Source organism: Diabrotica virgifera, chromosome 1, assembly GCF_917563875.1.
Source record: "Diabrotica virgifera virgifera chromosome 1, PGI_DIABVI_V3a".
Taxonomy (NCBI): domain Eukaryota; kingdom Metazoa; phylum Arthropoda; class Insecta; order Coleoptera; family Chrysomelidae; genus Diabrotica; species Diabrotica virgifera.
The window spans coordinates 39493809-39516716 of NC_065443.1; the positions used below are offsets into that span (position 1 = coordinate 39493809).

A 22908-nucleotide genomic window follows, 5' to 3' on the forward strand; every position below is an offset into this window, starting at 1 on the left:
ACGCATAATAAATTCTTTAAAAGCTATTATTATGAAAGTCAGAAAATGACTAAATCAAAGTTAAAAGCCTCCCCTACAAAATACTGAAGAAATTTTTGTCATTATTTTGTTACTAAGCTGTTATTTTTAAGTAATAATAATGAGCGCCTGCACGTATTAGGCAGCCGTAGATGGTGAATGCGAGAGAGAGGACATTCCGCCAGTCCAATGGGGCATCTTACTCGCACTCACATTTACAGCCGCGTCAATACGATCTTACCGCTTATTGTTAATAATTAAAAATAACAGCTTAGTTATATATTAATGACACAAATTTCTTCAGGATCATGTAGGGGGGGGGGCTTTTAACTTTGATCTAGTTACTTTCTGACTTTTATAATAAAAATTTTTAACCGAGTAAGTCTTAAAAATGGCCATTTTCGCGTTTTCAAATTTTAAATTGCTTATAACGCGAAAACCATCAACTTTAGAGAAAAATTACAAGAGATCTTTTTTATCCAGAATGATCCATAAATCCAAAAAAAATTTGTGCTGGCCAAAAATATTGATTTTTGCAATTTGATTAAAAAAATTTTTTTACAAATTTGGACCACTTTTGATTATGCAAAAAAATCTCATGGGAATATTTTTCCAACGAACCCGCCGTTTTCTACTTGTCTATTTGATTTAACAATAAATTTAAATAATTCAAGTGAGTCTGCATTAATTAATTTATTTTCGTTGCCTGTAACAGCAACGAAAGTCCGCAGTCTTTCCAGCTTGAAGTCCTGCTCGTCAATTTCGTCAGATGCGTAGTCTAGATTACATTCAGTGTTGTCAGGATATAATAATATAGCCGGCATTAGTTAAATTCTGTATCTGTTGAAAACGCTCACATTAAAAATTATAAGAAAACAACCAACTGAAAAATTTATTTTCAATCATTAAATTAAAATTAAAACATTAAAAAAATTCTAACCAATTAAATGTTCGAACAAACTACCCTCTTGCAGTAAACAAAAACCTGACTGCAGAGTTGAACAATTTTTTCTTGCAATTCGTATTCAAACAATTAAGTGTTTTCTTTGTTCCAAACACTGAATAACGTATAGGCACAGTATAAAGAGGGACAGTAGAACCACTCTCCGAAAAATTGGAAGTAAAATCTGTAGTCGCGCATGGCGACCGCGCAATGTTCTTAGTCGCTTTTGCCCACTCTCGCATTGCTAGTCGCATAGAAACGTACGGATTTTAACAGAGAAAACCCGCATCCACCACTGGTGAATTACCAATTGCGTACTGCCGGTATTACTTCTTGAGATCAAAGCGCCGACAGAGGAGTGGTTTTACTGTGGAACCTCTATACAGGGTGTTTCATTAATAATTGTCCATGTAGTAACTGGAGAAACCTTAGCACAAAATACGAAGATTTAACCTAAAACGCTTAAATAAAATGTGGTTCCTTACTGAGTTACAGAGTGTTTTGTCTAAAAATTTAAAAATTATTTTTGCTCAGCATTTTAAAACTATTCGACGTATCCTTTTCATACTTGTCAGAAAGTGCGACACACTACACGCCCTACTAAATTATGATAAACAAACGTTTATAGCTACTACCAGAGGCGTACGACAGGGGATAGCGACTGGTCGACCCTTCTCAAATTCTACGCCACTGGAGGAATTACTATTTTAGTGACATTTTTAATTTCTTCAATACTTTCTACGTACATAATATACTCTTCATTGGTAACGATAAAGTCATTAATTTTCGAGATACTTGAAGTTAAATATGAAACGGCACAGTTATTTTGATTAATTTGCGATATGATTAAAATTTAAAAATTATTTGTACCCAGTACTTTAAAACTATTTGGCGTATCCTTATCATACTTGGCAGAAAGTGTAGGTACTGTACACCCTACTAAATTAAGATAAACAAACGTTTCTAGCTACTACTAGAGGCGTGCGACAGGGGATAGTGGCTGGTTGACCCTTCCCAAATTCTACGCCACTGACGAAATTGCTATTTTAGTGTAATTTTTTGATTTTCCAATACTTTTTATGTAAATAATATACTCTTCATTCGTAACGATAAAATGATTAGTTTTCGAGATATTTGAAATTAAAAATGAAGCGACAAAATATATTAATCAAAATAACCGTGTCGTTTCATTTTTAACTTCAAATATCTCGAAAATTAATAACTTTATCGTTACGAATGAAGGGTATATTATTTTTAAAGAAAATATTGGAGAATTAAAAAATTGAACTAAAATAGCAATTCCGCCAGCGGCGTAGAATTTGAAAAGGGTCAACCATTCACTTTCCCCCGTCGTACGCCTCTGGTAATAGCCAGAAACGTTTGTTTAACATAATTTAGAATTTTGTACAGTACCTATACTTCTTGCCAAGTATGAAAAGGATACGTTGAATAGTTTTAAAATTTTGGGCAAAAATAATTTTTAAATTTTTAGATAAAACACCCTGTAACTCAGTAACGAAACACATTTTATTTAAGTGTTTTAGGTTAAATCTTCATATTTTATGCTAAAGTTTCTCCAGTTACTATATGGACAATTATTAATGAAACATCCTGTATACTGTGGTATAGGGTAGTAAAATAATAGTCGATATAATCAGCCCTATTCTGTAACTTTTAACAAATCGAATAGAAATGACCAAGTCGAATCGTAATTACCCAAAATCGGAATGTTTGATATCTATCGCGTCATTTTTGTGTTTGGATCGGTATTCTGTAACTCATATCGTAATCGAAATCTCTGACTTCTATTTCACGCGGTTCTGAGGAGGTGGCAACCGCGCAGTATCCAGCCAAATTGTGTTCTGTGACCTATTTTGTTACTTGAAATATGACACCGTTGCCATTTCCTCAATGTTTTCACACTTTCTTCATACTATCCTCAAAGTTTTGAGAAGTAAATAAAATATTCGTGTAAATACTGGATGCAAAAAGCTCAAAAGAGGATAAATGGTTTTAAATTAAAGTTAATTAAAATTGATATAAAAAAGAAGATAAACTGATAAATAAAAAAGATAAGTGAAGATAAGAAGTATAAATGCTTTTAAATCAAAGATATTTAAATTGATGTTATTAATTCATTATTATTAATAAATTATTTAAAATTGATATTACTAATAATATGCAATCTTTAAGATTCGATTCCAGTTGAAATAACTGCTAAACAGCTTTTCCCAAAAATGGCATCTTTTCTATAATTTGTTCAGACTATGAGCGTTGACTGATAAATATACAAGTATACTGGTATAATATTTATTTATCAATTAACGCATAAGAAGTCTATCGTATGCTATTCTTGTGCACTATATACCATTGATTGCAATTGTACAAGAAATATGCGAACAAAATATGGCAACAATGTGAATGGGAAACATTCAGACGCCAAGTAGCAAATAAATCGTGCAAATAAATAAGGTTAGGTCCAATTATTCATACTCGTACAACATGTCTAAATGAAATATATATAGTTCTCTAAACAAATAACACCACAGACTAAAAATTAAGCAGCTAAAAAAAGGTACAAATACTATAAATAATTATAAATAAGTAGTATGTAATTAATTATTTTTATATATAAAATATAAATGTCAAAACAAAACAAAATGCGCTTGCGTCAACCACAATTCCGATAATCGGAATCTCATCTCCACAGGGTAAATGCTGTCGAAGTGATTTCTATTCACATTAGGATTGTAGAGATTCCGAAGTAGTTATGGAATACGGATTTGGACTATTTCTATTCGACTTGGTCACTTCTATTCGATTTTACTGACTTCTATCATCGAAATGAGTTACAGAATAGGCATGAATAGCCGATTTATGTAATAGAAGTCATTCTCGCTGATTGTTAGTCATAAACGGGGAATTCTCACAAGTCAGTATAGACGTTGTTGCCAGTCGCTACAAAATATCATTCAAAGAAAATACCCGAATTCGTCACAAAATAAGTAATGAAAAATTCCGTACTCCTTTCAATCGGTCCGAATTTGTAGTTGCGATAAAAATATATAATAAATGGTTCAAATATTTACAAAATATTTTTATTATTTATTGTTAAATTTTGTCGCCCCCTAAAAAGTGCCACCCGGGGCGGACCGCATCTGCCGCCCCCACTACGCACGCCACTGTAGGGAGGCTACCGTTTAATTTATTTATCCCGTCCATAAGTGAAAAGCTTGATGCGCCACTGTCGACGCATGTGTCATTAAAAAGTTACGGCATAGTGCTCATACGTTTTCTTATTGGTTCTACTATTTAATTTATAGACTCTAATGGTGCCTAAAATGATTTAGTCGAGGAAATGAAGCATTTTGGCTCGCAATTTTTTCGTCCAGCATGGATTTACTTGAAATTTTCACAGAAGGTAGGGAATAGTCCAAGGATCATTTTCTATATCATGCCGTTGTACGCTAAAACCTTGGGGGTGGTTGCCACCCCATCTCGGGGGCGGGAATTTTTAATTAAATTTTAACCATGTAAATCGATGTAAAAAGTGATTCTAAGAAAAAAATGTTTTTTACATTTTCTTCGTAAAACTAATATTTTTTGAGTTATTCGCGCTTGAAAGTAACAGTTTTTCGACGAAAAAATCGACTTTTTTAGAGGGTTTTTTGAGAATCCTTCGAAAATTATGCATTTAATCAAAACAATTGTGGATATCAAAATTGTATCTTTTAGTAACACAAACTAAATTCTTTTTTTGTAATATCTTTAAGACCAATAAAAACCGAGATTCGGCATGTTAAAGTTAGCCTTTTTCGTCAAATTCATAATTTGAAATGTTCAAAGCCAAATAACGGAAAAAATTTGCATTTTTCGAGGAAAACTTAAATAATATTTTTTCAACTATACAGTTAGACCTTTCAAAAAATAATAATATCAAGCTTTTAGGATGAAAATTAAGCGACTTATGATAAAAAAAATTCGGTACTCTATGAAAAAATTCAGTGAAAACAACCCCCTAAATTTCACCTATCCCGGCTCTTAGTCGGGATAGGTGAAATTAGGTGAAATATTCTTTAATAAAACATATCAAACAAACAATTCTGATAGGTTCCATACATAGGTAAATCAAATTAATGTAAACTCTTATTTTAATACAATTTATTATTTTCTTATATTTTAGTCAAAACTCTTAACACTAATAAATGCAGCTTTTCCATCTGTTACTGAAATAAAAAGCTCCAAACACGTAGATATTTTAAAGGAACATTTGATATTGCATTGGAAATGTTTTCTAGATGATAATAACTGCTTGAATAGTGCCAAAGTAAAATTTGAGGAATTCAAAAATTCAAATAGGTATGTATGTATCTATAGTCGGTGCGGCAATCGGTTGAAAAATTTAAGATACAATTCCGACACCGACTGCAGACGGCAACCGAAGACGGCAGTTAAAGTTGTTGCCATGACATAAGTACGTATTTACTTTGCACTATTATTTGTATAAAAAAACAATAAATGCTGTATAAAAGGTATATTTAAAAAAACCCTCAAAAGGGCCACATCAATTCACATAACTAGTTTTCGACTGGTTTACCAGTCATCATCAGTGCTTACCTAAAATGAATATAACCTGATAAAAAGGGCAAAGATGTTGAAATTTTGACTAGGGTTAAAAAAATATTAGGTTATACTCACGTGCAATGTACATGTTAGCCACCAAAATGCTATTTTACAAAAATATGTGGGTCAAAGCCCATTTCAAGTAGTCCGTTAAGGAAACATAAGTATAAAAAGCTACCTTAAGCCTTGATGTTTAAAATATAATTTAATTTGCCCTAGGTAACATCTGAAATTTGGGTGTGACTTGTTCACATGTTGGAAGTTTGACGGCAAGTGAAATTGAAATGGTTAGGAACCTCGGAACGATGACAAGACAAACGACAGTTCCACAGGTAGTTTTTAACATAACCTGTCATACTTAAGAATAAGGTATAAATATTATTGAAATTAGAAATGATGTAACAACAAACCCAATGTGGAAATTATCATGTAAAATTCATTAAACTAGTTGTTGTAGTAAAATGGATTCTCGTATACTGTAAGTGGAACTAGTTAGGCAAACCACATTACACAAAAGGTTAGTATTCGACAACTAATACCGTAATGAAATCTTATTGTCAAGAGATCGAAGATTTATAAAGGCAAATTTTGTGGTGATTTAGAGTTATCGAATTTATTTAACTTATTAGTAGCTGTTGGGATTTGTGTAAGTGTGTAAAAAAATCACATTTGGGGTGTCTGAGGTGTAACATGTCTTAAATAATCTAGGGCATGTGTCATTATGAAAGCACAAACTCAGACTGAGACGACTATTTCTTAAAGGCAGTGCAGGCTACCCGGATCTCTAAGGGTCCAAAAACCAAAACCGTAATATGATGATGATAGTAAGGACTAGGTGGGGGGTGGGTATGAGATGTCTGTGAGGGAATTAGTGAAAGGAACATGAAAGAGACCCAGAAAGAAAATTAAACTGTTGATTTGGTTTTGCTAGAGATGAGTATTATATGCTGATGGTGACAAATGGAGTAGGTATGGTGATAATAGTCATATGTAGAAATATAGTGGTGGGTTGTATGTAGATGAAAATTTGTCCAAAAAGGATATTTGCAGATGATATCAGTAATGTCTATGTATGTTGTGAATAGATAAAATTGGTGAGATGGCTGAAAATGACAGAAGTATAATTATGACTAGTAACAGATGGAATATTAAAAGTGTGACTGAGAATGAAGTAGTTGAAGTGAGGTGAAAAGAAATATTGTAAATGTATTAAGAAAAAAGTTGTCGATGGAGTGGTTGGAAGTCCCGATTGAACGAAACATGACGGTTGACACAATTCGGACTTTTTTGTTTTTCTTTGACTATTTCTAGGTCTTCGTACAAGTCTAATTTTAAGAAATCTTTCTGTGGGATGTTGTGAAGTAGAGCAACATCATCTGGGATATTCAACTTATGGTTCTTTTGTTTAAGATGTTGTGAAAAGGTAGAGGTGTTCTCTCTTTTAGTGTGTTCAAGAGAGCGAGAAGCCAGTGATCTACAAGTTCTTCCTATGTAAGTAGCATCACAGTCAGAACATTGTAGTCTATAAACACCACTACGGTTCATGTAATTGATGCTATCTTTAGAATTAGATAGAGATTGTCCTAAGTTGTTGGATACTTTAAAGGAAATTTGGATGTTGTCTACTGATCTTTTGATAATGTTCGAAATATCCCCAGATAGCCTATCTTGGTGAAATGGTATGGAAGCATAAGTGGGTTTGGCTGTCGGATCCCTAGGGAACGCAGCATGTCGTAAGACTTTAAGCTGTCTTTTATGAATGAGTTTGTCTATGATGTGTGGATCGTAACCGTTATTAAAAGCTATTTGACGAAGTATGTTTGATTCTTTATTGTAATTAGATTGTGACAGGGGAATGGTTTCAAGGCGGTGTATGTAACTGTGAAAGGCGGCAAGTTTGTGTGACATAGGGTGGTTGGAAGATAGAGGTATGACATGGTCAGTTTGTGTTGGCTTCCTAAAGATACTGAAATCGAAGTGGTACAGGAAAACTTTTTTCCTTGTGGATTTTTATTATTTGTATAATTATTAGACCTTCTGCCGGACAGCAATTGCAGTTAGATGTCGGAATCAGTCTCATACAAATCAATAGTGCAAAGTAGTGGCGTCTGTCACGGCGACAACTGCAGTTGCCATCTGCCGCCTGCATCTGATGTCGGAATCGTATGTTTACACCGAATATAACAAAATTCAGTTTAACAGCATTGTGTGAATGTTGATAATATGCTCAATGCGATGCTTATGAGAAATCATAGGCATCTTTCAGTGCGTCACAGTTTTTCGATTTTTTTCTAACGCATTAAGTTGTAAGTGACAGAGAAAAAGGCACGTCCGTGATTACAGACATTTATAACATTTATTCTAGTTGTCGATAGATGGCGCTGTAATCGAAAAAAAAATTTACGAATTATACAGGGTGTCCCCGAAAATAGTGCGTTTCTTTAAGGTATGGATCTAATACACAATTTAGAACAAAAAATTCCTATAACATTTTTTTCTAAAGTTAACCGTTTCCAAAAAAAAATTACATTGTTCTCCATATAAGTGAATTTTTACTTTCATAAATTTGAATGACATGGTAACGTAGCCTAGAAGAACTTGCTGTGACTGTGAAAATTTAACCTAATTACCCCTTGTTTATTTACTTTGAGGTGTGATTTTTGGGGTTGTTGACATCGTAGGTACCTACCTTTTGTAGGTACCTACCTACAAAATAATATATATGGGTTTGGTTGATATTTACATTATTTTACCTACCAGATGCAACTGACCTACAAACCTACTTTTTTAATCTTTAGATTTTTGAGTTACGCGTTGTTGTCAGACTTTAATTTGCATATCAAAATGTATTTTCGTCTTTTGGTCAAACGGATCAATTTAGAAAAAAATGTTATAAGACGTTTTTGCTCTACATTGTACCTTCTACCTATACCTTTAACCCTGCTGTCCCGTTCGAGTCAACTACACAAATGTAGGTACTGTTCGGGTCAATATGACCCAACTATGGTTTACGCTCATTAATCGAAATAAAATAAGCTAATGGTGATAAATAAAACTTTATTAACAATAAATGATGGTTAATTAAACAAAAATTATGTTGTTAATGTAAATTAAACCTTAGTAACAAAAATAAAAGGTATTTTTTCCTTCAAAAAGCCTAGTAACAAATACAAAAATTTAATTCAGTTTACAACTGGGACAGTAATAGAAAGAATGGATTTTACAAATATGTTTATGATATATACAACATAGTAATTATCGTCTTGTCTAAAATATAGTCTTGTTATCGTCTTTAGGGCAAGTTTACAGCGTGCTCGTTTAGCAGGCGGAGTTAGATTAGACGGTTCACTAGCATTTCCATCTTGTCTACTTGTTTCCGCTCGTGTCCTTTTTACCAGTTTGTGAATTATTTATCGGTATATTTTTCGTGAGTTATTGTAGTTATTGGTATATTTTTTCTGGAAATGATGGTTGGTTTTATTAGTTTTTTTCCCAATTCCTCAAGAAAAATTCGCTGTTTTGCCAGTTTATTGGTATTCCATTAGATATTTACTGATGTCCAACAAGGCCGCGTCTCACCATCAAATAACTTGATCAAACAGTTTGAGCAAACTTGACGTACTTGAGGAAGTACGTCAAAGTGACGTCACAATTGCAGTTTTTTTGAAATTCTAAAAATCTGTGCTCTCACTATCAGTCTAGTTTGATCAAATTTTTTGTATTGAGTTGTCTAACTTGTTTGTACTTTATTTAAAATTAAAATTTTTCATTATTATCCACAATGAACACTCAGGATGTGACGTCACTAACTGTCACTTTCTTGTCACTTTCAGTTTGCTCAAACCAGTTTGATCAAATTATTTGATGGTGGGACGCGGCCTTAACAAGATTATCAAATAATCAAGCAGATTATAAAAAACAATCATTGGCCAGCGATTTATCTCTTCTCACATGTATACGTGCCAACAAGTTAATCTTGAGTATTCACTGCTCTCTTATTGGAATTGTAATATAAAATAATTTGGGGCTTTTTCATTTGATGAAAGTGATGCATGATGCATCGACTCATGATGCAAAGTACTCATAAGAACAATATTTTTATTATTTTTAGGAATATTGTCATCAACAGTGGTATCTTTCGTGAAGCAAAAAAGACGAGCTATGAACTTCTTTATTCGCGATTTTTGCTGACAGCTCCAGTTTATTTTACTTATAGTCCCCGGCATTGTATCTACTTTGTTTAAGAAGAAATTGTCCTAAACTTTACGATGTAAAAAATTTATTACACGTAATATTGTGGCCTTCCAAATCACTACTCAAGTCACATATCACACGCATTCTTGTATAGATCTGCAATTTTAGAGCATAAGAAGTTTTACTATTCATAATTACATAAAACCCAATCTTTTGTGTCACATGGCGCTGGCTTGCTTGGAATGTACCATTTGAAGGGAGAGCGGCATCTAAAGGCAACTAGTTGCTTATCAACGTTAACATTTTCATCAGGGTTAAAAAATTTTGGTACATTTTATACCTACGTTTCCTAAATTTCACGTATTGCAGCAAGTTTATCAAAACGTCTCCTATCCTGTCTAGTAGTTTTGTTATCTAAATGTATTACTTGCAAACTATTTGTAAATATATCAAGCGACATTGTCGATTAGTCGATTGAAATATACTACGACACCTGTTTTTATTTACAGACGTTTTCGGCTGACCAACACACAGGTACTGCTAATATAGAATACTGCCAACTAAACACACATACACAGGTAATTTTTAACGGTTTAAATACGCGGGTCATATTGATCCGAACGTACCCTAGGTAACAATTTCATTTTTATTAAAGAAATCAGGAAGTTGATTGTTTATCTCATATGCAATTGAAAGACCTCATATTAGGTAATAAAGTCACGAAACACCAAATCGTGACGCCACGTAATAATTTGTAAAATAAGAAATAAATTATTTTTTGGGTCAAATAGACCCGAACAGGACAGCAGGGTTAAGGAACGCACTATTTTCGGGGGCACCCTGTATAATATATTTACGAATATAATGTGTACAATTTATAAGACTATACAAATCAAAGAAAATACCATTTTATAAATGCAATAAACACAATTGATTTGTTTTGGCCGTTTGGGGTTTGGGTAGGATAATACTGGGGTTAGGGCCTGGTTTCCTCTAAGTACAAACTGTCTAAGTCTACCTTCTATCGGGATCATAGAGGGGTACCTACCCGCGTCTACTATTAGGCGTATAATATTGTTACAATAAGTTAGTGTACGAGTGCACCTATCTCGACGTTGAGGCTTATTTGTATAAAGATAAATACTATTTTGCTGTATTTCTGTTAGGAATCTTTAAAGACTGCAACGTAATAGCACGTAAGCTCATGTAATGCAATGCTAGTCTGTTTCGACCTTAATATGTCAAATATGTTACTAGACATGCATCGCTTAATTAATTAAACCCATGAATAATGACCCGTGAGTAATGAATTATTACTCACGGGTAAAGTAATAATCAGGGTTACTATCGATTCAAAAATAGAGAATAATGAGCATGTTATTAAACGGCCCGGTCATAGAAAAAAACTTTTAATGTCCAATTATTACATCAACGTTTTTCTGAAGTTATTTTCTTGTGGCATTTTTACAATTAATTAGTTTTGATGGGAAATAAGCCACAATTTTTACACCATATGTCTGAATTGCCGATATAAATGAGTCAGATTAAATACGTTATTAGAAGAATTTTTTTTTACTAAGCAACAACATTTTTGTTTAATTCATTAATATTTTTTGTATTTTGACAACGACACCCGATTTGGGCGTCGGAACGTCAATAAAATCATTTTTTAGTAAAAATTGTGGCTTATTTCCCATCAAAACTAGTTAATTATTACATCAATGGGAGAGTTATTCGTGCATACTTACTTCTCTTCTTTTCTATATACCTAAGATAAAATATAATTATTTAAGTTTCCAGAACAACAACGAGAGGGATATAGGCCTATCCTTTGGAGTACGCACTAGTAATAATGTCTTTTATGATTTTAACTTCCTAATGACTCACTACGAACAATTAAAATCGAGGGTAGAACAGGAATCTATATTAAGATCTTTGGGCTGTTTTGTCGACGCTACGATTCTGGAAAAGTAAGTATCTGTAACAACATATATTTTATTATTGTCACCCATTTTACAGCATTAAAATTTGAAAATCTTGAATTGTCCATGTCTGTCTGTTCGTGCGTAAACACAACTCCTCCGTTACTATTATATAATAAATAGAATGACAAATGAGGTGTGAAATGAGAGGTTATAATCCAAATGAAGAACACAGGGGAAAAACAAGGAATGTCACTTTTTCATGAATTTTGACTTTTTTCGCTATGTGTTAGCAAAAACTGAGTACTATCGACTAGCCTATCGATTCAGGACAATATCCCCAAAGGTTAGTCTATATAAATTTTCTAAAAATTTGTATCCAGGCGAAGAACCAGGATTGTCCGCACTGAACAAAAATAAGGAATATTTATTTATTATTTATTTACGGACCGAAGTCCATTAGTACATGATACAATTAAATTAAAATGTCACACAAATTAGAAAAATAAGATCTAGTAGGTACAAAATTGGTAAATACATAACAAACAATAATAAAGAATAAAATTACTTGCTCCCATTTAACAATTGAGAGCTAGAACATTTTGAAATTGACAAATACAACTTATCCTAGAACAAAGACAATAACAGTAACAGTAGTTGACAAATCAGTCTTGAAATTAGAACATTAAGTTAAGTATAAATGTAATTGTGTGGAAAACGCAGTAAAGTCGTTCACAAAGAAATCAATTTGCGGAGATAATGTGTTTGCTAATTTAATAGTTTTAGAGAGATAGGAACTTGAACCATAATTTGTGCGGTTAATGACCTCGTGGAAGGTGGTCACAGAACGGGTGGTTCTTGAAGGTACATGTAGACCAATTTTATTTAAAAGTGGGATACAGAATTTATGACCATGAATTAAGTTATATAAGAAGCAAAGATCTTTATGTTGACGACGACTCTGTAATGAGTCAAGTCGAATAATTTGCAGTAAAGACTCATAACTTTGACCAGTGAGATGCATCTTATAAGCATAATAACGTAAGAATTTACGCTGAACTTGTTCGATTTTATTAATATGACAGTTATATTGAGGTGACCAAACACATGATGCATAATCTAAATGTGGTCTAACCAAAGAACAATAAAGAAATTTTAAAGAACGACCAGTCGTAAAGTCATAGCTGCATCTTTTAACAAAGCCAAGCATCTTTAATGACTTAGAAACCATGCTATTAATGTGTAGGTTGGAATTCAAGTTAGTATCAAGAATAACACCCAGATCTATAACTGAGTCAACTAATTGTAACCTAGTGTCCCGTATAAAATAAGAATTATTCTCAAAGTGTCTTAGTCGAGTAAAAGTTATAGCATGGCATTTGTTTGCATTTAAGTCCATACCATTAAGTGAGCACCATTCCACAAGACCATTAAGATCTGATTGCAAATTGTAGTGATCCAAATCAGAGGTAATTATGTGAAATAATTTAAGGTCATCAGCAAATAGAAGAAATTGAGCAAAATTGAAGCTTTTATTTATGTCATTTATAAATAAATTAAAAAGGATAGGTCCTAAGTGGGAGCCTTGAGGTACACCCGATGTAACTATAATTTCATTAGAGAAATAATTCTTAATACGATCTGCCTATCTACCGATCTAATATCTGCCTTCTATCTAATAGATAATTTCGAATCCAACTAAGCAGAGGATCAGAGAAACCCAACTGTTCGATCTTATGTAACAATAACGTATGGTTGACTCTATCGAATGCCTTGGAAAAATCAGTATAAATCGCATCTACCTGTTGTTTACTTTCCAATGCTTCATTTAAGAAGGAGGTATAATTTAACAAGTTCATTTCAGTTGATCTCCCCATAACAAAACCATACTGTTGTTCAATGATTACATTTTGTATAGTAGGCTTAATTTTGTCACATATTAAACTCTCGAATAGTTTAGGTATAGTATTAAGGATACTAATAGGTCTGTAGCTCTGTACCCTGCTTCTATCTCCATTCTTGAATATCGGTGATATAAAACTAACTTTCCAAACGGGAGGGAATTCACTCGTTTGTAATGATTTTTGAAAAATAAAGAATAAGGGACGAGCAAGATTAAAACTACAGTATTTCAGTAACTTGGGTGGGATTCCATCAGGCCCTGGACCCTTATGTATGTTTAGCTGGGATAATTTGGTATATACCTCTGAAATAGATAAGTCACAACCAGTAATGTTGAAACTAGTGTTAGCCCTTGCACTATTTGGAATAGGACATTCGTCCTCACTATATACTGCAGCAAAGTACTGAGCAAACATCTTGGCTATGGTAGCACCATCAGAACTGGTTTGGCCATTATGGTTTAAAGTGTTCGGAATGCTATTATTGTTCCTTTTAGAATTTACGAACCTCCAGAAGCTTTTAATATTACTAGGAAGTGTATGTTCAACGTTTGCTACAAACTGATTGTATGCTTGACCTGATAAGGACTTGCATATCGACCTCAATCTAGAAAATTCATTATAGTCTTGAGGTAACCTGGTCACTTTAAATTTCTTATGAGCTTTCTTTTTAGCAATGATGCAGTTTCTTAACTCTCGGGTATACCATTTAGGAAAATTGCCGGTATAAAACTTTTTCATTGGTACATAAACATCGATAGCGCCATATAAGACATCATAAAGTATATTGACCATATCATCTAAACTTTTGTCTCTGAAAATTTCATCCCAGTATATTGTGTCTAAGTAATCAGAAATACCTTGAAAATTTGCTGATTTAAAGTCGTAGAAAAAGCCTTCAGCTTTCATTTCATCAGTTACAACATCTCCGCGGTTTAAATTAAAGCATAAAGGAGGGTGGAAACTATCGGGGTCAACTAATCCCTCATCAGCTTCTGCGACAATGCAATTTTAATCATGAACCAAAATTAGATCAAATAATGAGTTTACATTATTATAGATGTTATTGCGTTGGAAAACATTTTGATAGGAACATATATGATTCATAATATTTATAGCATCTTCTTCGATTAAAGGAATGTCTGGAGCAGGAATTGCCATAGAACAAAAATTATCATGAGACCAAGTACAGTGTAGGTTGAAGTCCCCTGCAATACAGAAATGAGAGGTGGGAAATGTATTTGAAAGATTATCGATACTGTTATTGAAAGAGATATATTTTTCTAAAGCAGACTTAGGAGGAAAATAAAGCGCTCCCACAATAAGCGGACAATTAGTACTGCCAACAGCCACATATATTTGTTCTATACCTGGAAAAGATTCCAGCAGTCTACTAGGGATAGATGAGCGTACTGCAATTAGAACTCCCCCCTCTGCTCGCAGTACTAGTGAGGTGAGAACGGTCCTTTCTATATATTACATAATCAGTAAGATCAAGTTCTGAGTCAAATATATTAGTCAAGAGTATTAGTTCTGAGTCAAGAATATTAGTAGTTTTTTGGTGCATCATTAAATCAATAAGTTAATATAGATTAATATTATATTAAGATTATAGAATAACAATTGCTAGAATTCTGCTAAGAATCTCCCAAGTAGTTTTTAGATATCATAAGAATTGTAATTTTATTGGTGTTTATCTCAATATGTATAAAATGTAACATTCCTTGCTTTTCCCCTGTACTCTTCAAATATGGTATTAAAGGTGAGAAAGGTGACCTTAGACTTTCGGTTCTTTAGTCGCAACCGGAATTAGTGTTTTAAAATAGCCAAAATAATACAAGCGATATATTACTCGACGATTATATGCTTCTGGTTTTTATATCACTTTCGGTTAAAAAGTTATGATCTTGATAAGATGGGTTCTATGCATGAGCTTCTCAAACTATCTCTCTATCAACCACTTTCCAGAATCACAAAAATGTGAACCAGTACAATTTTAGGTGAAATTTAATGTGTATGTTTATTTTACTTGATCGAGCCTAATTTGATTCCTTCTTCTTCTTGTTGGGCAGTTTGTTCCTGTAATTACTGATGATGGCTCGTATTGGGACCAAGCCACGATGCCTATCGTAATCGAGGATGTCATCCAACAAGGTGATCAGACGACATCAAACGCATCCAGCATAACTGGGTTCAGAGTGCTGAAGATCGGATTCAATGGAATTATTTACGGGGGCCTATGTTCAGCCCTAGGCCTACAAGGCCTGTTGCGCTTAATAAATAATATGTTCAGCAGTGAACTTAAAACGGCTAAAAATGACGGATCTTTTAACTGGGTCCACATTTTTGTCCCATGCGTACATTCTATTCATTTTATATCATCGATATCTAAATACATCGACATCAAGCGAACTATTCATTGTAACAAGGAAGTCTTTAATTGAACTATAAAATAACGAAATATGGAAACCGACGTAATACTTATTTTTATTTTCAGTTATCTAAAGGAAATTGTATCAGAAAAATCACCTATTGTATCTTACGATGCACTGAAAGTTTTCGAATCAGTGTTGTCACATAAGCAAGGTGTAGAAGCAGCTTTAAAATTTTTAGAAGTAACCAAATCAATCATTATTAATAAGTATAGTAAAATAGTGAGTTTGACGGATTTTATTATTTTATTAGAAAATAAAATTACAACGCAAGAACAATATGAGCAGGTAAGTTTCCTGAAAATACTTTAAAATAGAAAGTATCAGAAATATTATAAAAACTGTTTGGACCTTTCTCTCTACTGTTTTAAGATCTTTTCGGCCACTATTTTATTTATATCGTAACGCGAACTTGTTCTCCAATCTCCTACCTTGTTAAAATTTTTGTATTCAGAGGAAATAATTCAGGAAGCACTAGAAGAACTAACTACGGGAATAAAAGTAAATGGTCTACCAATCAATAATATACGGTTTGACGACGACACTCTTTTATTAGCGGAATGTGAAGATTTAAAACAAATAAATGGTTGAAAGAGTGGCAGAATTAAGCGACGAAAATTGACTGTCCCTAAACACAAAAAAGACACAATTTATGATCAAGCCTAATAGCGCCCAACAAAGCCTAACAGCGCCAAAAAAGCATAACAATACATGGAGAACAAATTAAAAAACTGGAAAAATATAAATAATTGGGTACCATAATAGTCTAAGAGCTAGTGAACCCTCCGACTAACGGTCGTCCTGTAAGGCTAGAAATTTGTCTAGTGATAATTCATAGTACACCAAGGCTAAAAACCATGACCTGGCAGGCATCAGCGGTGCACATGTATCTACCAGGTGAATCGAAAAGTGAAAATTTAGGGGTTAAATAAACTTTCTCCTGTATGGTTTAAATTTAAGTATGTGTTTGAGTAAGTATTTATAAGAAATGTGTACAATGATAGGCGATTCTGAAGAGCATAAGACCTTGGCAGGCGAGGGGAAAGATTAGGGGTTTTTCCTAAAATTATTCTTTTTGCATCGAACAAATTTTTTTTATGTTTTTTTGAATCATTCCAAACAGAAAAGGTCTTTAGTGATTTTTCTCTTAAGTTAATAGTTTTTAATCGGACATTGTGTCGCGCCCGCTTGATTAGCAATTAAAAAACAAAGGGGTTTTCGATATTGTATTGCAAAAAACTCTTTGGGATTTCATCAATCAATGTTTAAAGAATATCTACCTACCTTGGCAACTTTGAAATTTTTAGATAAATCTCCGATTTAGGGTTAAAAATGGTTGATTTCGCAATTTTCAAAATTTTCAAACGCTTATAATATAACAAAAACTATTAACTTAAGAGAAAAATCACTTAAGACCTTTTCTGTTTGGAATGATTCAAAAAATCTAAAAAAAATTTGTTCGATGCAAAAAGAATAATTTTAGGAAAAACCCCTAAGCTTTCCCCTCGCCTGGTAAGGTCTTATGCTCTTCAGAATCGTCTGTCATTGTACACATGTCTTCTAAATGAATTACTCAAACACATACTTAAATTTAAACCTTACAGGAGAAAGTTTATTTTACTCCCTAAATTTGCACTTTTCGATTCACCTGGTAGATACACGTGCACCGCTGATGCCTGCCACGTCATGGTTTTTAGCCTTGGTGTGCTATGAATTATCACTAGACAAATTTCTAGCCTTACAGGACGACCGTTAGTCGGAGGGTTCACTAGCTCTTAGACTATAATTAGTTGCGATAATACTTAATAATTGACTTTGCTCCCTCTAAAATATGCCAGGAACATATTTAAAATATGTAAATATATTAAATACATGTTTATAATAAACTATTTAAAATATTTAAAAATTACTAAAAATATCGATTTTTTCTACTTTCTTTGCTTATTAGGATAGTCAATGAGGGTATTTGGCTACTAATTTCATCCTACTTCATCGATATACTTGATATTTTCACAGTCAGTAGGGAATACCTCAAGAAATAAAGTTTACCCTATATTAAGGCATTTTATCTTGAGGGCGGTTCCCACCCCTTTAAGAGGGTGGAACATTTTTTGTTCAAAATAACTACTGAAGTGGCTAGAGAAGCTAATCCTAAACAAAAACTGTTCTATATATTTTTTTGAAAACTAAATACTTTTTGAGTTATTCGTGGTTGAAAATTGGACATTTTTTATTGAAAAATGATATCTTTTCGGACGGTTTCTTGCGAATACCTTAAAAAACTATGAATCTAACTTAAAAAACTATATAAACAAAGTTTGTTTTTTTGATGCATGCTCAAATCGTTGTATTCAATATGAAGAGAAACGGACGATTTTAGGTGTATAATGATACCTTTTGTGGTGCTTAAAAAGACTTTTAAAATGAACAATATTATACATTGATTGCATTCAAACTAAGTTGGATGAGTTTAAAATGAATGGTTTTTGAAAAAAATAAGATTTTTAAATTCTCTTAAAAATCTTTGTTTTTCTCCATGTAATTCGAAAATGATAAGAGATACGAAAAAAAGATACCATACAAAAATAAAGGGTTTTTTTTAGATAAAAATTTTGTTTTTGATTTTTATTACTGTATTTCTTATCATTTTCAAATTACATGGAGAAAAAGGAAGATTTTTAAGAAAATTTAAAGACCATTCAGAAGTTAGTCAATTTGCAACGGTGATCTCTATTTGGTGCCTATACTAAATTACACTGGTCAACTGAGTTCTGCACCTCTAATTTTAGTTATATAAGAATATAGTTTGCTTTTGTACTTAACGAAATTTCAAATTTTATTTCTTCTTCTTGCTGTACCGTCTCCTATCGGAAGTTAGCTACCATCACAGCAATTTTAACTTTGTTGGCTGCAGATCTGAACAATTGTATGGAACTGCACCCGTACCACTCCCTTAAATTTCGCCTTAAATCCTTCTACGTCCCAAATTTCTCTTTCCTGAGATTTTTCCTTGGATTATGAGCCTTAGCAGGGAGTACTTTTCGTCTCTCATTATGTGGCCTGGATATTCCGGTTTTCTGGTTTGTATTGATTTTATGGCTTTAGATTCCTTCCCCATCTTCAGAAAGCCTCTTATTTTCTCTTGTCTGATCATTAGTATCAGTAAACCAAACACCTAAATATTTGTAGGACGTAACTCTTTCCACCTGCGTATTATTTATTGTTAAATTCACATTGGTGTAGAGCTTCTTTGTTACAATAATACATTTCGTCTTTTTGATGTTCAATTTTAGATCATACCTGTTGGTTTGAGTGTTTATGTTTTCCAGCAACTAATGTAAATTTGCTAGGTTATCTGTTACTATTGGCGTATCATCAGCGTATCGTATATTATTAATTAACTCTCGGTTAATGTTCATACCAATATTTTGCTCTAGGAGCGCTTCCTGACATAATATATCGTTTCTTTTTATATATTGAATAGTGGTGGAGAAAGCACACAACCCTGACGCACACCTCGACCAATCTCAATTTCTTCGGTTAACTCATTATCAACTTTGATTTTTGCTGTTTGTCCCCAGTACAACCTGGATATGATGTTAATGTCACGACTGTCGATCTAATGAAACCTACATATAGGTTTTGGTTTACATCCAAAGATCTCTGGATTGACACACTCAGACCCGACAAAGCTTCCCGTGTTCCAAGTCCACTTCTCCCACAGTCCTCACAAATTTTATGAAAAAGCTATATTTTTTAATTTAAATTATTTTTAAAAGTAAACAAATTTTGAATTATATATTTTTATTAAGAGGCTACAGTAGCGATCAACAGGTAGCAACAAATGCGTTCCAATGGCGGTACAGAGCCCAATTTCAGAAATATGTTAGTACGTGGAAATTACTCTATAACTAAATAAAATATTGAAAAAAGGAGCCTGTACCGCCATTAAGAAGAAAAAAAAAACTTTCTTCAAATAAATTTCTTTATCCCATGCCTAGATTTTGTGTAATATTGGAACTACTAAAATTTTTTTTTAAAAATCGAACATATAACTAAATAACTAATTAGACAACATAGAGAAATTATCACTGTCATTTTGACAAACCTGCGTCAGATTTTCTCTAATCTGTTCTGTCATCTTTATCGATATCTGTTCAGTGCAGTAGTGTGTTAATTTAAGAATTCGGTATTGTTGTTTCATAGGAAAGTAGTGTTTATTGATAGTTAATTTATTATATATTTGTTGTTGTATAAGTTGTTAGCCTCTTTGAAAGAATAGATTATTTTTAATTGTGAGTTTTAGTTATATGTATGTAGGTAAGTCGACAGTCGCGACATTAACATCATATCCAGGTTGTACTAGGGACAAACAGCAAAAATCAAGGTTGATAATGAGTTAACCGAAGAAATTGAGATTCTTGAGAAATTGAGAAATTGAGAAATTGCGTCAGGGTTGTGTGCTTTCTCCACTACTATTCAATATATATAGCGAAACAATATGTCAGGAAGCGCTTCTAGAGCAAAACATTGGTATGAACATTAACGGAGAGTTAATTAACAATATACGATACGCTGATGACACGCTAATAGTAACAGATAACCTAGCAAATTTACAATATTTGATGGAGAACATAAACACTCATACCAATAAGTATGGTCTAAAACTGAACATCAAAAAACTAAATTCATGATTGTAACAAAGAAGCTATACACCAATGTGAATTTAACCATAAATAATCAGCCAGTTGAAAGAGTTACGTCCTACAAATATTTAGGGGTTTACTTCACTGATACTAATGACCAGACAAGAGAAATCAAGAGGCGAATTGAGATAGCGAGACAATCATTTGTCAAAATGAAAAAGTGCCGAGACATAAATATAAACTTAAGAACGATAATGTTAAGGTGCTATGTTTTCTTCGTTTTGCTGTACGGCATGAAAGCTTGGACACTGAAAACGATAAACATCAAAAACATTGAAGCATTCGAGATGTGGTGTTACAGGAGAATGTGGAAAATACCATGGACAGAAAGAATAACAAATCAAGATGTTTTGCTGAAGATGGGGAAGGATTGCGAAGTCATAAAAACCATACAAACGAAAAAACTGGAGTATCTAGGCCACATAATGAGAGGAGAAAAGTACTCTCTGCTAAGACCCATAATCCAAGGAAAAATCTCGGGAAAGAGAAATGTGGGACGTAGGAGGATTTCCTGGTTGCGAAATTTAAGGGAGTGGTATGGGTGCAGTTCAATACAGTTGTTCAGAGCTGCAGCCAACAAAGTTAAGATTGCTGTGATGGTAGCCAACCTCCGATAGGAGACGGTACTGCAAGAAGAAGAAGGTAGGTAAGTATATTTTACGTAAAAATATTTCAAATTCTAATGCGAGTATATAAAGTTTTAGGAGGATTTTTTATTCTAAAAATATTATCAATAGTTTAACAAAATGGAAAAAGTAAATCAAACGAAAAATAAAGTAAAGCCTTTCAAGAAAAAGTCCATTAAAAACCGTGCCAAAATTATGCGAAAATCGAAATTTGTTTCACTTCACAACAAAAAATGATTATTTATTATACTTTTATTATTAGATATTTCATACAAATACCTTTCTAAATACCTATCTTAACATAAAATTTTCACCCATCTTGGTTTATTTTTATAAATATCGATTTATTAATAATAAAATCGTTTTCTATTACTTCCATTTAGCGCGACTATAATATTGTCAAAATATTAATCTTAGATAATGTCAAAGATTACCACTGTTGCCAAAGTTTATGATACTATCTCCCGAAATTATATTTTGTTGCTACCTGTTGATCGCTACTGTTTACTCTTAACTTTAATTATAAAAACGGCATATGTAAACCTATAAATACAAAAAAAGATACAAATAAAACTTTAAAGCATGAACAGTCTTGGTATTTCTATTGTGTACACAAGGACTGTCTCGTAGGAGCCCCAAACGTATTTACCATCATGTTCTCATTATATTATTCTCCTTGATACCGTTCATCGAAGTTCATTACATCTTGATAAAGGCTTTCCCCTCGCTCTTCTGTATATGCACCCAAGTGACCCAAGTTGTCTGTATACTGATCCAGGTGAGCATGTGTCCTTTAAGAGACACCCTTCAACCCATGACTTTGAAGTTGTCAAGCATATTAGAAGTAAGCTCTTTGTAATCGTCAGTCTCTGATAGTTTCGGAAAAATTATTTTAAGAATTAAAAGGCGTCAGAATCTTGACGAAGAGCCTTAATGTGAGACTTAATTTTATGTGCAATGAGATAAACTCGCTCCGTTGAGACCAGGAGTAATGCTGGTAGTGAAGTACATCGGCTCTACTATCCCATAAGCAAAGGTAATATGGATATTTAGTGTATCCGCCTTACATTCGAAGAAAACCAACCAACCAGACGTACTCTTCATATCATAAGACTTGAAGCACCATTTTAACGCTCTCCTAATTTTCTTTGAGCATTACAGAATGAGCCAGAGGAAGAGATGGAAATCCAGTTCCATTGTGAAGAAGAACTAGTTTAAGCTTCTTGTAGCTTCTTGTAGAGCTGTCAAACAAAATTTTTTGGCTCCCACTTTAACAAATTCGCCACAAATATAGCATAAACAGTCCACGTCATTTTTACACTTTTTGGAAGACTTTTTAGGCCTTGCGACACATAAAATACGTTATTCCATTGCAATGCTCACGCACACACTACAATGTCAGACTTCCACTTCTCGCTTTACAAAAATCCTCAAACAGATCCTCAAAAAATCTGACAAAACACCGTAATTTGTTTTTCATTATCTAAAGGAACAAAAGCAAACTTTATATTTATTATTAATTGAGTTCATGTTTAATTTTCGA

At 33.1% G+C, this 22908-nt stretch overlaps 1 protein-coding gene across 3 annotated transcripts in view; it reads left to right on the forward strand.

The window, feature by feature from the left end:
* The window catches only part of LOC114336027 (aminopeptidase N), a 92055-nt gene that overhangs the window by 67177 nt on the left and 1970 nt on the right, over positions 1 to 22908 (forward strand). For all 3 annotated transcript variants that reach the window (XM_050651477.1, XM_050651438.1, XM_050651512.1), the window contains exons 11-13: positions 5145 to 5320; positions 11572 to 11748; positions 16099 to 16321. In XM_050651477.1, the coding sequence (XP_050507434.1) occupies positions 5145 to 5320; positions 11572 to 11748; positions 16099 to 16321 (576 nt within the window). The remainder of the gene's footprint in view (positions 1 to 5144; positions 5321 to 11571; positions 11749 to 16098; positions 16322 to 22908) is intronic.